This window comes from Equus caballus, chromosome 11 (genome assembly GCF_041296265.1).
Source record: "Equus caballus isolate H_3958 breed thoroughbred chromosome 11, TB-T2T, whole genome shotgun sequence".
Lineage (NCBI taxonomy): Eukaryota > Metazoa > Chordata > Mammalia > Perissodactyla > Equidae > Equus > Equus caballus.
In genome coordinates, this window is record NC_091694.1 from 17,009,708 (window position 1) to 17,027,824 (window position 18,117).

The 18,117-nt window shown below is 37.5% G+C and overlaps 1 protein-coding gene across 1 annotated transcript in view; it reads right to left on the reverse strand.

Moving 5' to 3' along the window:
* Positions 1–18,117, reverse strand: part of EFCAB3 (EF-hand calcium binding domain 3) — a 498,542-nt gene that overhangs the window by 307,203 nt on the left and 173,222 nt on the right. The window contains exons 41-43 of the mRNA XM_070227127.1: positions 14,466–14,570; positions 12,019–12,123; positions 11,427–11,480 (exon numbers count right to left, since the gene is read on the reverse strand). Of these exons, the coding sequence (XP_070083228.1) occupies positions 11,427–11,480; positions 12,019–12,123; positions 14,466–14,570 (264 nt within the window). The remainder of the gene's footprint in view (positions 1–11,426; positions 11,481–12,018; positions 12,124–14,465; positions 14,571–18,117) is intronic.

The window sequence follows — 18,117 nt, forward strand, 5'->3', positions numbered from 1 at the left end:
CTGATAATTGAAAGTTTGTACCCTTTGACCAGTATCTTCTCATTTCCCCTAACCCCCAGCCCCTGATAATCACCATTTTACTCTCTGTTTCTGAGTTTGGCTTTTTTACATTGCACATTAAGTGAAATCCTACAGTATTTGCCTTTTTGCATCTGACTTACTTCACTTTGCATAATGCCCTCAAGGCCCATCCATATTGTCACAAATGGCAAGATTTCCTTATTTCTCATGGCTAAATAATATTCCATTGCATATATACACCACATCTTCTTTAACAATTCATCTGTTGACAGGTTGTTTCCATATCTTGACTATTGTAAAAACGCTTCAATGAACATGGGAGTGCAGATATCTCTTTAAGAATCTGTTTTCACTTCCTTTGGATATATACTCAGAAGTGGGAATGCCGGGCCATATTGTAGCACTATTTTTAATCTTTTAAGGAACTTATATACTGTTTTCCATAGTGGCTGAACCAATTTACATTCCCGCCAACAGTGCCCAAGGTTCCCTTTTCTCCACACCCTCACCAACACTTGCTATTTCTTGTCTTTTTGTTGGCAGCCGTTCTAACAGGTGTGAAGTGCTATCTCACCGTGTTTTTTATTTGCATTTCCCTGATGATTAGTGATGTCAAGCATCTTTTCACGTACCTCTTGGCCATTTGTATGTCTTCTTTGGAAAAATATCTATTCAGTTCCTCTGCCTATTTTTTAATTGGGTTGTTTGTTTTTTTGTGACATATCTTATGATCTATCCTGGTGGATGTTCCATGTGCACTTGAGAAGAATTTCTATTCTGCAGCTGTTGAATGGAATGTTCTGTACATGTCTGTTAGGTCCATTTGTTCTAAAGTATAGTTCATGTCCAATGTCTTCTTGTTGATTTTGTCCAGATGATCTATCCGTTGTTGAAAGTGGAGTACTGAAGTTCCCTACTACTATTGTATTGTTGTCCATTTCTCTCTTCAGATCTGTTAGTATTTGCTAAATGTATTTGGGAATCTGATGTTGGGTGCATACATATCTCTGTCCGATCATTATATCTTCTTGATGAATTGATCCCTTTATCATTATGTAATACCACCTTCATCTCTAGTTAACTCTTTTGACTTAAAATCTATCTTGTCTGCTATAATTACCTCCGCTCTCCCTGGTTTTCCCTTTGCAGGAAATATCTTTTGCCATACTTTCATTTTAAGCCTATGTGTGTCCTTAAAATTGAAATGAGTCTTTTGTAGGCAGTACATAGTTGTGTCCCATTATTTTTATCTATCTAACCACTCTATGTTTTATGATCAAAGAATTAAATCTATTTACATTTATTGTAATTATTGATAGATAAGGATTTACTAATGCCATCTTATTCATCGCATTCGCTGTTTTTCAGTTCCCTTCTTCCTTTCTTCCTCTCTTGGTGTCTTCTTTTCATGATTTTCTGCACTGATGATGATTTTCTGTAGTGGTATGCTTTGATTCCCTTCTTTTTATCTTTTGTGAATCTACTGTAGGTTTCTGCTTTGTGGTTACCTTGAGACTTACATAAAACATCTTATAGATATAATAGTCTATTTTATGCTAACAATTTCAATCATATACAAAAACTCTAACCTTTTAATCTTCTCTTTTATGTTTTTTGATGTCATAATTTATCTCTTTTTATATTGTGTATTCATTAAAAATTATTGTAGCTACATTTATTTTAAATAATCTTGTTCTTTAAACTTTATACCAGAGTTAAGCAGTTAACACTTCACCATATTACAGTATTAGAGTATTCTGAATTTGATTATATACTTACCTTTACCAGTGTGTTGTATATTTTCATTTGTTTTTATGTTGCTAATTAGCATTCTTCCATTTCAGCTGGAAGAATTCCTTTCAGCATTTCTTGTAAGGTAGGTCTGGTGGTGATGAATTTCCATAGCTCTTGTTTGTCTGGGAAAGTTTTATCTCTCCCTCATTTCTGAAGGACAGCTTTGCTGCATAAAGTATTCTTGGTTGGCAGGTTTTTTCTTCCAGCACTTTGAATATATCATCCCACTTTACTCCTCTGTAAAGTTTCTCTGAGAAATTAGCTGATATCATTATGGATATTCTCTTGTAAGTTACAAGCTTCTCTCCTCTTGCTGCTTTTAAGATTCTTTGATTTTTGATGGTTTTAGTATGATGTGTCTTGAAGAGACTCTGTTTAAGTTTATTTTGTTTGGTGACCTCTGAGCTTCATTTACCTTGGATATTCAAATATCCCTGTGAAGTTCTCAGCCATTATTTCTTTTTCCCTTTTTTTGATGAGGAAGATTAGCCCTGAGCTAACATTCATTGCCAATCTTCCTCTTTTTTTGCTTGAGGAAGATTAACCGAGTTAACATCTATGCCAGTCTTCCTCTATTTCGTATGTGGGATGCATCCAAGCATTGGCCATCATATCTTTAAATAAACTTTCTGCCCCCTTCTCCCTCTCCTCTCTTTCTGGAACACCAATGATTCTCAAATTGGTCCTTTTGAGGGTCTCATAAATAAAGTAGGCTTTCTTCATTCTTTCTCATTCTTTTTCCTTTGTTCTCCTCTGACTGGATAATTTCAAAATTCTCATCTTCAATCTCACTGATTCTTTCAACTGCTTGATTAAGTCTGATGTTAATGCTCTCTACTGTATTTTTCACTTCATTCATTGTATTCTTCAGCTCCAGAATCCATTTGGTTCTTTTTTATGACATCTATCTCTTTGTTAAACTTCTCATTTTGTTCATGTATTGTTTCCTGATTTTGCTGAATTTTCTTTGTGTTTTTTTGTAGTTCATTGAAGTTTCCTTAAAAACAGCCACAGTAGTCTCTCCTTATCTGCAGGGGGATACATTCCACAACCCTTAGTGGATGCCTGAAATTGCAGACAGTACTGAACCCTATAAATACTATGTTTTTTCCTATACACACATATCTATGATAAAGTTTAATTTGTAAATCAGGTACAGTAAGAGATTAACAAAAACTAATAATAAAATAGAACAGCTATAACAATATGATATAATCAAAGTTACCATAGATCTTAGCAACCTCAGCATATGATTTCTTTTTTTTTTCTTATTGAGAACTTTTGCCTTTTTACTTAAAGGAAGCACTTTACAGCTTCTCTTCGGCATATCCAAATTGCCAGCATCACTACTCTTGCACTTTGTGATCATTATTATTGCCTGAACATAAGCGCTGTCATACCATAACAGTCCACCTGATAACTGAGACGGCTACTAAGTGACTAACAGGTGGGTAGTGTATACAGTGTGGATATCCCAGACAAAGGGATGATTCACGTCTCAGGCAGGATGGACCAAGATGGTGCAAGATTTTATCATGCTACTCCCAATGGCATGCAATTTAAAACTTACGAATTGTTTATTTCTGGAACTTTGCATTTACTATTTTCACATGGTGGTTTACCATGGGTAACAAACTGTGGAAAGCGAAACCACGGATGAGAGGAGACTATTGTATTTTGAATTCTCTCACCTGGTGAATTGGAGATCTTCACATCCTTGGGTTTGGTTACCAGATTATCGTGATCTTTTGGTACTGTCATGTTTTCTTGATTTTTCATGTTCCTTGGAGATTTAAGTGCTGTATTTGCACATGAAATAGCAGTTTTTACTAACTGCCTTCAAGGGAGACATACCCTTCTGTCAGCCCTGCTAGAGATTCTGAGGCTTTCTTAGACCGTCTACAGATACACTTGCTCTATGCTTCTTGCTCCCTCTTGTGGCAGAAATCTTAAGCTTTTATGCTTTGAATCCCGTAACACACCGGACTGAATGGTGAAAGCCTCTCTTGTTTCCCAAAGGTGGCACTATTGCTCAACTTTCTACACGTACTCACCAGCTGTCCGCCAAAGCCTGCTTGTGCCACCACTGGGAGCACTTACAGAAAGCTGGCCACAGAGTGGAGAGTGTATGTAGGTGATGCATGCAGAGCGCTGGGGTTGCCTGTCAGCCAGCTGGGGGGATCTGCACATGAGGCATTCCTAGCAGCTTGTGCATGCATTTGCTGGAATTCACCCACGTCCCTTTAATGCCCTCCAAGAGTTCTATCTGCCTGTCTCCCAGACTATTTCCACCTCCTAGTCATGAAGCTCCCAATTTAGTATTCTGGACGGGGCAAGAAAGAAATGAGCCCCTTTGGCAGCATCCCACACCACTGGGGAAGCCAGGTGCTCATTCACACATTCTGCTCTCCACAGGATAAATCTCAGGCTGAGGAAGATACTTCTTGGCCCTGAGCTCTGCCGCCTTTGGGGATGTGTGATGTAAGTAATGTCAAACTCTACCTCTTACCCTTTTCAATGCATGAAAACTCATATTTTTTCTTGCTCCAAAAAAAGTGCTGGAACTTCTCTAGAAACCTGGACTTCCACAAAGGCTCTCTTGTCTGTGACTGAGTCAGTGTTCTCCAGGTGCTCCCAGCCTGTAGCTAAGAGGGGCTGGAGCCAGTTCATGGGCCACTGCAGGGTCCACAGCCAGGAGTGGAGTCTGTCTGCCTCTTACCCTACACAAAGGTGGGTGAGACTCCTCCCTGATCCTTTCGTGTATGGTGCTGGGTCCTACAGCTCCCTCAAAGGCACTTTTGTCCAGGGACGGACGCTGAATTTTTTTGTTGTGGGGGGATCAAACAAGAGACATCTTACGTCACCATGATACTGACATCACCCTCATTTTTATTTTTTATGTAATCTAATTTACGCATCTTTTCTTTTATGGTTTCCTTATTTTTCCAACAAATATTAGCGAGAATATATTATTTCCCAAGTATTGGTGATATCACTAAGAACAGAAAAAAGTCCCACGGGGAAAGATGCAGTGAAGATGCATGCAAATAAATACACGTATAAAATAAAGGTCAATGAGGAAAATTAATCGGGCTGAGGAAAGAAGTGTGACTCTGGTCTGAGTGAAAGGCTACATTTTGGACAGTTATGCTCACCACTGAGGAAATGACATTCAAAGAGAAACCTAAATTATAGAAAGAAGAATCAAGATGCACATCCGGAGGAAGTGAGTGGCTCAAGAGTGAACAAGAAGAGCAAGTGCCCTGAAGTAGGAGTGTGGTTGGGATGTTCTAGCAAGTACAGGAAGGCCAATGTGGCTGGAAGGAGTAGAAGAGTGGTAGGAAATAGGGTCAGAAATAAAATCATGGGTCAGAGCACATTGGGCATTGTAGGCCGGGGTGGGGGGGGTCTTGATTTGACCATTTTTTGTCTTGTTTGAGAAATACTTACCTCCCTAAAATCAATGTTTTTCTCAGACATTGGCCATATATGGCCCACGGGCCATATTTGGAGCACTGCCTGCTTTTAAAGAACATTTTGTTGGAATATAGACACACTTACTCAGTTACATATTTTCTGTGGCTGTTTTCGTACTACAATGGCAGAGCTGAGGAGCTGCAACAGAGATCATAAGGTCAGAAAGGTCTAAAACATTATTTGGTCCTTTACAGAAAAAGTTTGCTTATCCTGCCCTATATTTCCTTCAAGAAGTGTCTAATTGAAGACGACAAATATTAAATAGAAGTTTCACATTATTGAGAAACTCTGGCACTTGTAGACTTTAAAATTATTGATGACTTTACTCTTTCTAGAATTTATTGTTTGTGTATAGTATAATATAGGGATCAAATTTTTTTCTATATAAATGAATATTGTGTTAGCACCTTCACTGGACAGTTCATTCTTTTCCCACTGGTTTCTTTTTTCTTTCTTTTTTTGCTTGAGGAAGACAAGCCTTGAGCTAACATCTGTGCCAATCTTCCTCTATTTTATACGTGGGTCATTGCCACAGTATGGTTGATGAGTGGTAAAGGTCCAGGCCTGGGATCGGAACCTGCGAACCCAGGCTGCCAAAGTGGAGTACATTGCACTTAACCACCAGGCCATGGGACCAGCCATCTCATTGCTTTTTAATGTCACATCTTTCATATTACCAAATTCCCATACACGCATGGATTTATATCTGAACTCTCCATTATGTTCAAATGAAATACCCACGTGCCAATGAAATACTGCCTTGATATCTATGTCTTTATAATTACTATATTCCCTTATTGTGTTCTTATTAAAAATTGTCAGCTTTCCTAGACTCAGTGAATTTTTATATACATTTTTGGGATCAATTTGTCAGGTTCCAAACGAAAAAAAGTTGAACATTTGTTTGGCTTTTCATTCAATTTACATATTAAGTAGGAAAAAACATGATATCTTTACAACACTGAGTTTCCCTATCCATGAACATAAGTTTCCTAATATTTGCAGTTTATGTTTTTGTTTAAATCATGAATGGATGTTGAATTGCTTAATGCTTTTTCTGTATCTGTACAAATAGTCATATGGGGTTTCTTCTTGACTCTGTTGATATTGTGAGTTATAATGATTGTTTTCAATGTTGAACAAACTTTACCTTCCTGGGATAAAACCCACTTGGTCGTGATAAATTATCCTTTTTATATGTTGCTGGATTCAATTTCCCAATATTTTTATAGGACTTTTGCACGTGTTCGGAAGTTTTGTTGGACCATTCTCTTCTTGTAATTTCTTTGTCTGGATTGGTATAGAGTAGTGTTGGCCTTATAAAATGAGACAGAAATACTTCTTTCTCTATATTTTTCCAGAGAAATTTTTATAAAATTGTTATCACTTTATTATTTTTCCTTAAATATTTGGGAGAATTTTACAGTGGAGTGATCTGGTCCTAAAGTTTTCCTTATTAGAATGTTTGTTTTTTAATAGATTTTATTTTTTAGAACAGTTTTAGGTTCACAGCAAAATTGAGTGGAAGGTACAGAGATTTCCCATAAACCTCCTGCCCCTACACATGCATAGCCTCCCCCATTATTAAGATCCTCCACCAGAATGGTACATGTGTTATGATTAATGCACATATATTGACACATCATTATCAACCAAAGCCCACAGTTTACATTACAGCTTACTCTAGGTGTTGTACATTCTATGGGTTAGGACAAATGTATAACATGTAGCCACCATTATAGGATCATACAGAATAATTTCATTGCCCTAAACTTCATCCTCCTTTCCATCTAACTCCTGGCAACCAGTGATCTTCTTACTGTCTCCATAGTTTTGCCTTTTTCAGAATGTTGCATAGTTGGAATCATACAGTATGAGCTTTTTTCAGATCGGCTTCTTCCACTTAGTAATATGCAATTAAGATTCCTCCATGTCTTTCCATAGCTTGATAGCTCATTTCCTTTTAGCACTGAATAATATTCCATTGTCTGAAGGTAAAACAGTTTATTTATCCTACTGAAGGACAGGTTACTGGTTGGTTACTTCCAAGTTTTGGCAATTATGAATAAAGCTGCTATAAACATGTGTGTGCAGACTTTTCTGTGGCATAAGTTTTCAACTCTTGAGTAAATACCAAGCAGCATAATTGCTGAATAGTCTGGTAAGAGTGTGTTTAGTTTCGTAAGAAACTGCTGTACTGTCTTCCGAAGTAACTGTACCATTTTGATTTCTCACCAGCAATGAATGAGTTCTGTTGCTCCACATCCTCAGCATGTGGTGGTGTCAGTGTTCCAGATTTTGGCCGTTCTAATAGGTGTGTAGTGGTATCTCACTGTTGTTTTAATTTGTATTTCCCTAATAATATATGATGTAGAACATCTTTTCATATGCCTATTTGCCATCTGTATATCTTCTTTTGTGAGGTATCTGTTAAAGTCTTTGGCCTTCTTAAAATCAAGTTGGGTCCAGCCATATTCAGTCTACTAATAAGCCCATCAAAGCCATTCTTCATTTCTGTGACGGTGTTTTTTTTTTTTTTTTAAAGATTTTATTTTTCTCCTTTTTCTCCCCAAAGCCCTCCGGTACATAGTTGTATATTTCATTGTGGGTCCTTCTAGTTGTGGCATGTGGGACGCTGCCTCAGCGTGGTCCGACGAGCAGTGCCATGTCCGCGCCCAGGATTCGAACCAACGAAACACTGGGCTGCCTGCAGCAGAGCGCACAAACTTAACCACTCGGCCACGGGGCCAGCCCCTCTGTGACGGTATTTTTGATCTCTAGCATTTCTTTTTGGTCCTGTCTTAGGGTTTCCACCTCTCCACTTATGTTGCCTGTCTCTTCTTGTACACTATCTACTTTATCCATTAGACCCCTCAGCATATTAATCATAGTTGTTTTAAATTCCTCATCTCATAGTTCCAACATCCTTGTCATATCTGAGTCTGGTTCTAATGCTTGCTGTCTCTTTCAACTGTGTTTTTTGCCTTTAGGATGTCTTGTAATTTTTTTTTTTTTTTTTTTTGATAGCTGGCTATGATGTACTGGGTAAAAGTAACTGCTATAAATAGGCCTTTAGTAATCTGGTGGTAAGGTGTATGGGGAGGGGAAGTGTTCTATAGTCCTATGATTAGGTCTCAGTCTTTTAGTGAGCTTGTGCCTCTGGACTGCGAACATCATATGTGCTATGGCTAGAGTGGGCTGGAGTTGGGTATTTCTCTTCCCCCAGGTCAGTTAGGCTCTGATAAAACCTCAGCAGGTTAGGCTATGGTTAAATAGCTTCTCCTTAGGGCCAACGTTGCTAAGAAGAACAGAACACTCTGGTGCATTTCAAAATGGTTACTTCACCTCTCCTGCTGCCAGAAGCACGAGGGGATTTTTCTCCAATATTCACTGTGAGAACCTGGTTGAGTTAATGGAGGTAAAACTCACAAAGATGTGGAGACCCCCTCTATAATTAAGTCTCCTTGGAGTGTTTTGACTCTTAAACGTGTCTGCATTGAGCCTCCAGCAATTCATCAATTATGGTTTAGGTTTTCCTACCCTGGTACTGGTTCCCAGGGAGGTTTTCTGCTCTGGTAAGTTGTGATTCTCTGCATTTGCCTATCTTTCCCTCCAATCTTGGGGCCACAGTTTGCCCTGCGACCTTAGTTCTCATACAGATCCAAGAAGAGTTGTTAATTTTTCAATTTGTTCAGATTTTTACTTGTTGTTAGGACAGAGGGGCTTTCCATTTCATCTAAGTTACCAAATTTATTGACACGTACTTGTTCATACTATTCCCTTATTATCCTGTTAAAGCCAGGTATATTTTCCTGCTACTTACTTTTTAAAAAATTATAGTAAAATACACATCACATCTACCATTTTAACCAATTTTAAGCATACAGTTCAGAGGCATTAAGTACATTCACACTGTTTTGTAACTATCACCACTATCTCCAGAATTTTTCACCTTCCCAAATTGAAAGCCTATACTCATTAAACAACAAACACTCCCCATTCCTCCCTACACCCAGCCTCTGGCAATCACCATTCTACTTTCTGTCTCTATAAATTTCACTACACTAGGTACCCCATAAAATTGGAATCATACAATATTTGTCCTTTTGTGACTGGCTCATTTCACTTAGCAAAATGTCTTCAAGATTCAGCCATGTTGTAGCACGGGTTAGAATCTCCTGTTTTAAAGTTGAATAATATCCCTTTGTATGTATATACCACATTTTGTTTATCCATTCATCAGTTGATGGAGACGTAGATTGTTTCTACTTTCTGGCTATTGTGAAAAATGCTGCAATGAATGTGTGTAAAAGTATCTGAATCCCTGATTTCAATTCTTTTGAATATACACTACAATAGTCTGAATGTTTGTGTCCCCCAAAATTTGCATGTTGAAAACCTAATGTCCAAGTTGATGGTGGTAGGAGGTGGGGCCTTTGGGAGGTGATTAGGTCATGATGACAGAGCCCTTATGAATGGGATTAGTGCCTTTATAAAAGAGACCCCAGAGAGATCCCTTGCCTCTTCCATCTTGAGAGGATACAATGAAAACTCTGCAACCTGAAAAGGGCCCTCACACAACCATGCTGGCATCCTGATCTCAGACAAACAACCTCTGGAACTGTGAGAAATAAATTTCTGTTGTTTACAAGCCACCTAGTCTGTGGTATTTTGTTATAGCAGTCCAAACTAACTAAGACATATACGCAGAAGTGAAATTGCTAGATACAGTAATTCTTGTTTAAGTTTTTTGAGGAACTGCCATACTGTTATTCTTACTGGCTGCACCATTTTACATTCCCACCATCAGTGCACAAGGCTTTCAACTTTTCCACATTCTCACTAACACTTATTATTTTCTGTTGTTTTTAAGTAGCCATCCTATTGCATGTAGGTGGCATCTCATTATAGTCCAGTGTAAGTCTAATTGCTATTCATTTGTAGGTACTCAGAATTCACTGTGGTTGCTTTTAAGATTTCTTTGTTTTGGCATTCTGTGATTTCCCTATGACACGATTAGGCACAGATGTCTTAATTATCATTTCAGGATTCCTTATGTGTCTTGTATTTTAGGATTCATGTCTTTCGATAATCATGAAAAATCACCTATTATGTATTCAGATTGGCATTTTCCTTCATTCTTTCTGTTAGCTCTTTGTACTACTATTGCATGACTCTGCATATCTCTCACTCTAAGATTCGTGTCTCCTACTTCCTCCTTTGTATTTTTAATCTTTGTGTCTCTATGCTGGAATCTTGGTAATTTTTTCAGAGTTATAGTCCAGTTATCCAATCATTTCTTCAGTAAAATCTAATCTGCTATTTAATGAAACCATTGCATTTTTAAATTTTCAAGTCAGACTTTTCATTTCTAGAAATTTTACTTTGACTCTTTTCAAATCAACTTTTCCCTGTGGTAGTTTCTTTTCCTTTTAAAATTATTTCCATTTTTCTTTTATGAATTTAATCATTTAAAGCATATTTACTTTATAGTCTATATAAAATATTTGTATCACACAAAGTCTTTGAGGTTTGGGGTTTTTTCATTGTATCTATTGGCATTAAGGTATATTTTTTCATACCTTTTGTAATTTTTTATTTCAAGCTCATTTTAAGAAAGGTTTTATAGGGAAAATCTTGTTGACCATGGTATGAGGGTGGATTTCTTGAACACTGGAGTTACTACAATCCTGGTACTAACTTTTTGGTTTGTGGGTTCTGGTTCATGCAAAAAGTACAAACATGAACTGTAACTCATGTGAATATCAGTCCACAGCCATGAATTTTCAAAGAAGACATTTCACTCATGGTCTCAGAGCCCATGACTATACAGATAAACTTCCTTTTACCTACTTGTGCTAACGAGACATTTTTCTGGTTTACCATTTCACTAAGGGTGAAGTTATTCAAGGGTCCTGCTTTTACATGGGTTTTCACTTAAATCTTAAGGTTAAAGAATAGTACAGGAGACCGTTTGGTAAAATATGTACAGAAAATATCTCTGGAAAAAACATTAATATGGTTTTACACACACACACACACACACACACAAACAGTGGCAGGATTCTAAATTTAGAGAATGTAAACACATATATTCCAGATTTATCTGTTTTTTCATTATACTTATCACTCACCTTTAAGAGTTTTCACACCATCCATCAAGCTATTCTGATCCAGTTTTCCATGAGCTATAAGAAAGACATACATCAGACTACACCAATGAGAGACTAAGTTAGGCATTACCAAAACTTAATTTTGGAAAGACAGGCATCATATTTTACCCCATAAAAGGTCTAACTTAATTTTATGTAATCAAAACACAATAACAAGTAGAAAAAATTCTGAATATGGCTCCCAGACACCTGAGGAAGTTATTGTTGGCCCTCTACAATGCTGAAACACACACTTCTTAATTCTCTATGCCACCCTTTCATTTCTCCATTTTTCCCTTTTTACTTTCCCGTATTTCCCTGCTTAGTCTTCAGGATGCCTTCTGACTGGAATCAAAAGTAAGATACTTCCTTGTCCTAAAATCAGGTTAGTGATTGAAGGGACGGGTGATTCTACAAATGAAGTGACACGGTTGGGATTACTTCTCAAGGTAGAACTGCATGATTCCTTCTAAATCCTCTTTTCTTTATCAAATGGAAATAATTTTGGAAGTTCTCAAAAAATAAACACAATTCTAAGTTCCTTAAAGGCTACATTGTTATTTTAAATGCTCACCATCAGCTGGCAGATATTTCTGTAACTCCAAGCATTCCTTATCTGTGAGCTCTATCCCAATTTTTTCCAGAGTATTTTCAATATCACTGACATTAATTTCTCCTCCTTCAAAGAAAGAAACGTTAGTAGATGAGAATTTTGAATATGACCTAAAATCTCCCAAATATTAAAAACAAAATCATTTGTCTATTTGGAGGCAGATTCAACAGCTAGGAACAAAGTAGAATGAGATCTTTATACTAACAGCCATCATGGAAGTAGAATTTTTCCCTTAATCCAAAAAATTCAGTATCTATAATTATGGAGTAAAGCAATTAAAACAAGATGTAAGTGGTTTGAGGGATTCCAAGTTATTTAAAATATCATAGATAGGTGACCCAAATTCAGTATCTGTTACCCCTTATTCGTGAGTGTTGTATATTTAGTTTTACTTCATTACTTAGTGTTAATTCAGTGTAATGTTCATTTGCTTTTGGGAACATTTAGTTCTATTATAGAAGTTAAGTAAGTTTATATTAAACATTTAAATCTTTTAAGATGTTTTCAATATAGATGAGTAGTTTTTAAGTAGAGGATATCTAAGTTATATAGAAAGGAACGGAAGAACTGAGCAGTACCTAATATTCATGAGGCATTAAATATACATAAAGCACCTGTTCACTAAATATACCTGTTAAACTAAATATATAAGAAGTTCTAAATAATTATGACACACTAAAATTGCTTAAGGCACTAAAAGAGGCACTAAAAATTCAGGATATGGCAAATATTCATGAGACTCCTTATTCAAATGAATTTAATTTGGCCACCCATTGGTAACACACATTTAGGCCTCATGGGTCCTTTGCCCAAGAAACAGAAAACCTATGGCTCTTTAGTAACCTTACTGGCAAGCTACATCTATTAGCTAGATAAACTTGTTCCCTATGTCTCGCTGAAAGAGCAAGTTTGTGTCACCAGCTAGAGCACTTATCATCTGTGGTCCCATTTGCCTGAACCTCAACTCTGGTCCTTGTAACCACATCATCAACAAGGAAGACTAATGCAGCAGAGAGACACAAAACTTATTATGCACATTGTGTACCCTAGATTCATGTAGTGTGGTCCTTCCATTCACCCAACCCTAACTTTGTTAATTTATTCCATATTTTCCCTTTTGCTTCTTGTTGTGCGTTTTAAAATGATTCACTGGGGCCAGCCCCATGGCCGAGGGGTTAAGTTCGTGCACTCCACTTTGGCAGCCCAGGGTTTCGCGGGTTCAGATCCTGGGTGTGGACATGGCACGGCTCATCAAGCCATGCTGAGGTGGCATCCCACATAGCACAACCAGAAGGACCTATAACTAGAATATACAACTATGTACTGGGGGTCTTTGGAGAGAAGAAGAAGAAAAAAGAAGAAGATTGGTAACAGATGTTAGCTCAAGTACCGATCTTTAAAAAAAAAATGATTTGCTAAACTGTGTGATTGAAGCATTTTAACTGGGTCCATGAGCCTTTCTGTTCTGTGAACTATGGGCTAGTTTGCCTGGTAGTGTACTTGGAGACTGAAAGTGGTAAAAGTTAGAGAGTAAATTAACAAAAATATATTTTATATTTTATAGAACAGAGCCTATGCTACGCAATGATGGAATTAAATTCATCTTAATAAGATGAGCAAGTATTGATTTGTCTAAGGTTGTAAGACACCCAGGGAATGTTCCAGACAGACACTTCTTAGCCCCACTCGAATGTTCTCAGATTAATATCTTTAACTTTTCCTTATTTGGTTTGAGAATTAGTTTAGTCCTAATTCAGAATTTACTAAACGCTAAAGTTTGTCTCTAGCCCATCAAGGGAGATGAGAAGTCTGGGAACATAGTCCTTGGACAATGGAGTCTGGTTCAGGAATGTGAGGTGTAAGCAGAAGCATAAGTGGGCAGGTAGGCATTCAGGCATTCCGCACATTCAGGAATGTGTGGCTTCATGGTCATTTTCCCTTCTGGGGCGTCTGGAGGACTTTGCCAAGTTTATCTGGTATAGGAAATAGGTCCCACATTTCTCATTCCTCCCTTATCCCGACTTAATAAATGTCCTTAGAAAAGGTGGTGGGGTGGGGACAGAAATTGTTTTTAATAATTTCCCACTTTTGGCTATGGCTTTCTTTCCTCTCTTAATTTTTTTCAATTTTCCTGTGTTAAAGTTTATTCTATTCTATGTATCCTATTCCCTTCTCTCCACAGCATTCTCTTTCTCTAATTCTGTCCAAGTCTAATAGTGGACCTGGCCATACTCTCAACTGAAACAAAGTTGCTGAAAATGTCAAGCGGCAAAACATGTTTACTTTCAGTCTGAGTTATCTTTAATGTCTTCTGTATTAATGGCAAATAAGGATTTTCAGAGATTCTTTTATAGAAGCCTATGTTCTCCAGATGTCCTGAGCAATTCAAATATATTTTAAATACTCACCATCAGCTGGTGAACTGTGTGTCAGATCATTAATTTCCTTTTCTGTAAGGTTCATCCCCATGTCTTGCAAAAGAGTATTCACTTTATTGACATCAATAACCCCTCCTTGTGAAAAAGAATATGAGAAAAACTTATTAACTCTGAAATTTGACCATTGATATTACTTCTATCAGTAAGCAGTATTATGATTATCAGTCTTATGAGGAAGACCAAGATTTAATAAAGTCCGTTCAAATATATTGAAGGGGTCAATAAGAGTGTTAGAATTGAAATATTCTAGGTGGTTGAGCAATTTCTCAATCATTTACAGCAAATGGAAAAATAAATCAAAATATGGCTAACAATGAGTAGAGTTTATTTTTGTTTTCTGAACTCCCAGATTAGATACCTCAACTCCTGACAAAAATCTGTAATCAAATTTTCTTTCCATTTATTTTATGTTATTCAGACCAAACTTCCTGCTGAAAACAACTGAAATCTTGGACAAAATATAAAAAGTACCTCCTTGAAAGCACTGAAGAGTTGATAAGAGAGTGAGACATTACTAATCCAAAATCTAATGAAAAGTAGGAACCTGGGGGGATGCAGAACACTCTTACTGTTTTTGTTCAAGTGATATTTGTTGAATCTGGACTTGAACTTTAATGTTGATGGCCTCATGGAGTGTAGGTGAACAGTCAAAGACCTGGATCTGTCCAAAAGGAGATCCTCTTCCCATAAGGCTGGGAACCTAAAAAGCTAAACCTTCAGGATAAGAGGAAATAAGAGGTAAACCCAGCTCACCCCATCTACAACCCAAGGGGACTATAAGTGGTGGTGAGAAGTTGCCCCGGGGCAGAGAAAGCAGAGGGGAAATCATCCCTGAGATGTTGAGTATAAGCAGGCCCTTGCACAGATTTTCAGCTCAAGTTTACCTCACTGGGATGGATCACAAAATCTCACTCATTTTGCACTGATCCTGTCCAAGTGCCAGCAGAAGCCAAGGCAAGTATTCCTTAGCAATGTGCTTCCATTCCTGGCCTCAAAGACTTCTTTCAATAATTTTCCAAGGAAAATTGCTCATAGTCACAAGAATCAAACATATAGTAAAACAAGATACTTGAGAGAGAATAAGCAGAAATAATAGGCAGCAGCAGCAACATACTCAAAAAAACTTCAGATTTAGGAATTATCAGGCACAAATTACAAAACTATTGTGTTTACTATGTTTAAAGAAATGGAAAGTAAACTAGAAAATACCTGCAAGAAGCAATAAAAAATGACCCAGTATAGCTGAAGAAGAAAAAAAAATTAGAAATGAAAAGAAGAAGGGGAAGGGGAGGAAGGAAACAAACAGCCATATCAGAACATGAAGGGCACCCTGAGCTATACAGACCAGTGACTCTAGGGCCACAGGCGAATCCCTTGGGGCAACCTGTGGCCTAGCACCAGGCAGAGGTGCTGCCTCTCTTTCCTGAGCTTCTTAGTGGGCAGCTCATGATGTCTGTGGAGCACTTTGACTGGCACACACCTACTGAGGCATCTATGGCATTCTCTGCACCCATGGAGGCCTGAGCTACAGCCAAGTGGGTACATCATCACATTGTCTAATCTTTTTTTTTTTTTTTTTTTTAGATTTTTTATTTTATTTTTTCTCCCCAAAGCCCCCCAGTACACAGTTGTATATTCTTCGTTGTGGGTCCTTGTAGTTGTGGCATGTGGGACGCTGCCTCAGCGTGGTTTGACGAGCAGAGCCATGTCCGTGCCCAGGATTCAAACTGACGAAACACTGGGCCGCCTGCAGCGGAGCGCGCGAACTTAACCACTCGGCCACGGGGCCAGCCCCACACATTGTCTAATCTTGACTCAGAATAATTCAGATCCATATTGAATGTGAAAGATTTTGATGTTCAATCTAAATTTGAAATGATAGTCAATACTTCTGTACCAAAGAAAACAAGAATTGTGTACTATACGCCTTCATATTTCTTCATCTTGGAATTTTCACTTGGCATGATAATAAGCAGTTACATGTGATAAGTCCTCTGACCACCTAAGTGGTTTCCAAACCTTAAGAAATCAATCATTTTCTCACTAGGAAATATGCTACACAGCAAACGAAAGATTAAAAAAAAAGCAAAACAAATACCCTACTACTAAAAGTCACACAAAAAAGACATTTACATAAAAAACAGCCAGATCTGGGGTGGATGGGGGAATCCATCTGTGTGTGTGTATGGGGGGGAGGGTAGTGAAGGGTTAGATGTACCTATGTTAAAACATTATAAAGCTGTTATACTGAAAGCAATTTAATATCAATGCACGAATAAGCAGACCAACAAATTAGAATATGAATTCCAAAAATAGACAAGTACATATAGAAATCAAGTATACAGTTAAGATGGCATCTCAAATTTTAGGGAGAGGTAAAAGACTTTTAAATAAATAATTTGGGGCAACTGCATAGCCATTTTCAAGAAGGAAAAATAGGTCTTTATTTCCTGATGGAATGCAATGTGACGTACACCGTATCACTTATGAAATATTCTTGTCAAAAATGTTGAAACTGAAAATAATTAAGCCATTAGAGTTAACTTCTAGTTTATAGAGAATACACGGCATACAGAAACAAGATAAATGAGAAAACTGACAAATTTAGTATATGGGAAATTCTACAAGACAACTGGCAACGGACAGTTTCCTCAATAAATCAGAGCCTGAAAAAAAGAGGGGGAGGGTGGAGGAAAAGCTGTAGATTACATGAGATTTAAGCATCATAACGGATGCAATGTGTAAACCTTGTTTGGCTGTTTATTTGATTAAACTAACTATAAAAAATATTTTAGAGCTAAGTGGGGAAATTTAAAATTAAAGTATATAATGCAACTGCAGTTATGTAAAAAATGGTCCATATTTTTAAGAGATGCATACTGAAGTATGGAGGGACAAAATGAAATGGGATCTGCTCTGAACAATTTCAGTAAGAAAAATAAAAATAAAGGAAAAGAAGCAAGTGTGACAAAATCTTCAAATTGTTGAACCTAGGTGATGGGTATATGTTAGTGCACTATATTATTATTATTATTATTTTTTTTTTTAGGAAGATTAGCCCTGAGCTAACATCTGTTGCCAATCCTCCTCTTTTTGCTGAGGAAGACTGGCCCTGAGCTAACATCCGTGCCCATCTTCCTCTACTTTATATGTGGGATGCCTACCACAGCATGGCTTGCCAAGCAGTGCCATGTCCGCACCCAGGATCCGAACCAGCGAACCCCGGGCTGCCAAAGAGGAATGTGCGCACTTAACTACTGCGCCACCGGGCCAGCCCCATAAATTATTTTTTCTGCTTTGATGTATATTTGGAAACATTTATAATAGCCAAAAGGTGGAAAGAACACAAATGACCATCAACTGATGAATGTATAAACAAAATTACTGAATTTGAAAATTGGCATTTTCTTGCGGAAGAATTCTTCAGTTGTGTTGAAAAGTCCCATGAATTGTAAGGCACTTAGTATCCCTGACACTTAGGGAATTTAATGCTAATGGTACCCACTCTTACAATCACTTGTGACAATCAAATACGCCCTAACATACTTCTAAAGCCCCATGTGGCTGCTTTGGTCAAGTACCACAATGATTGTTCTGATCAATGATGTCTGAGGGGCAGTCA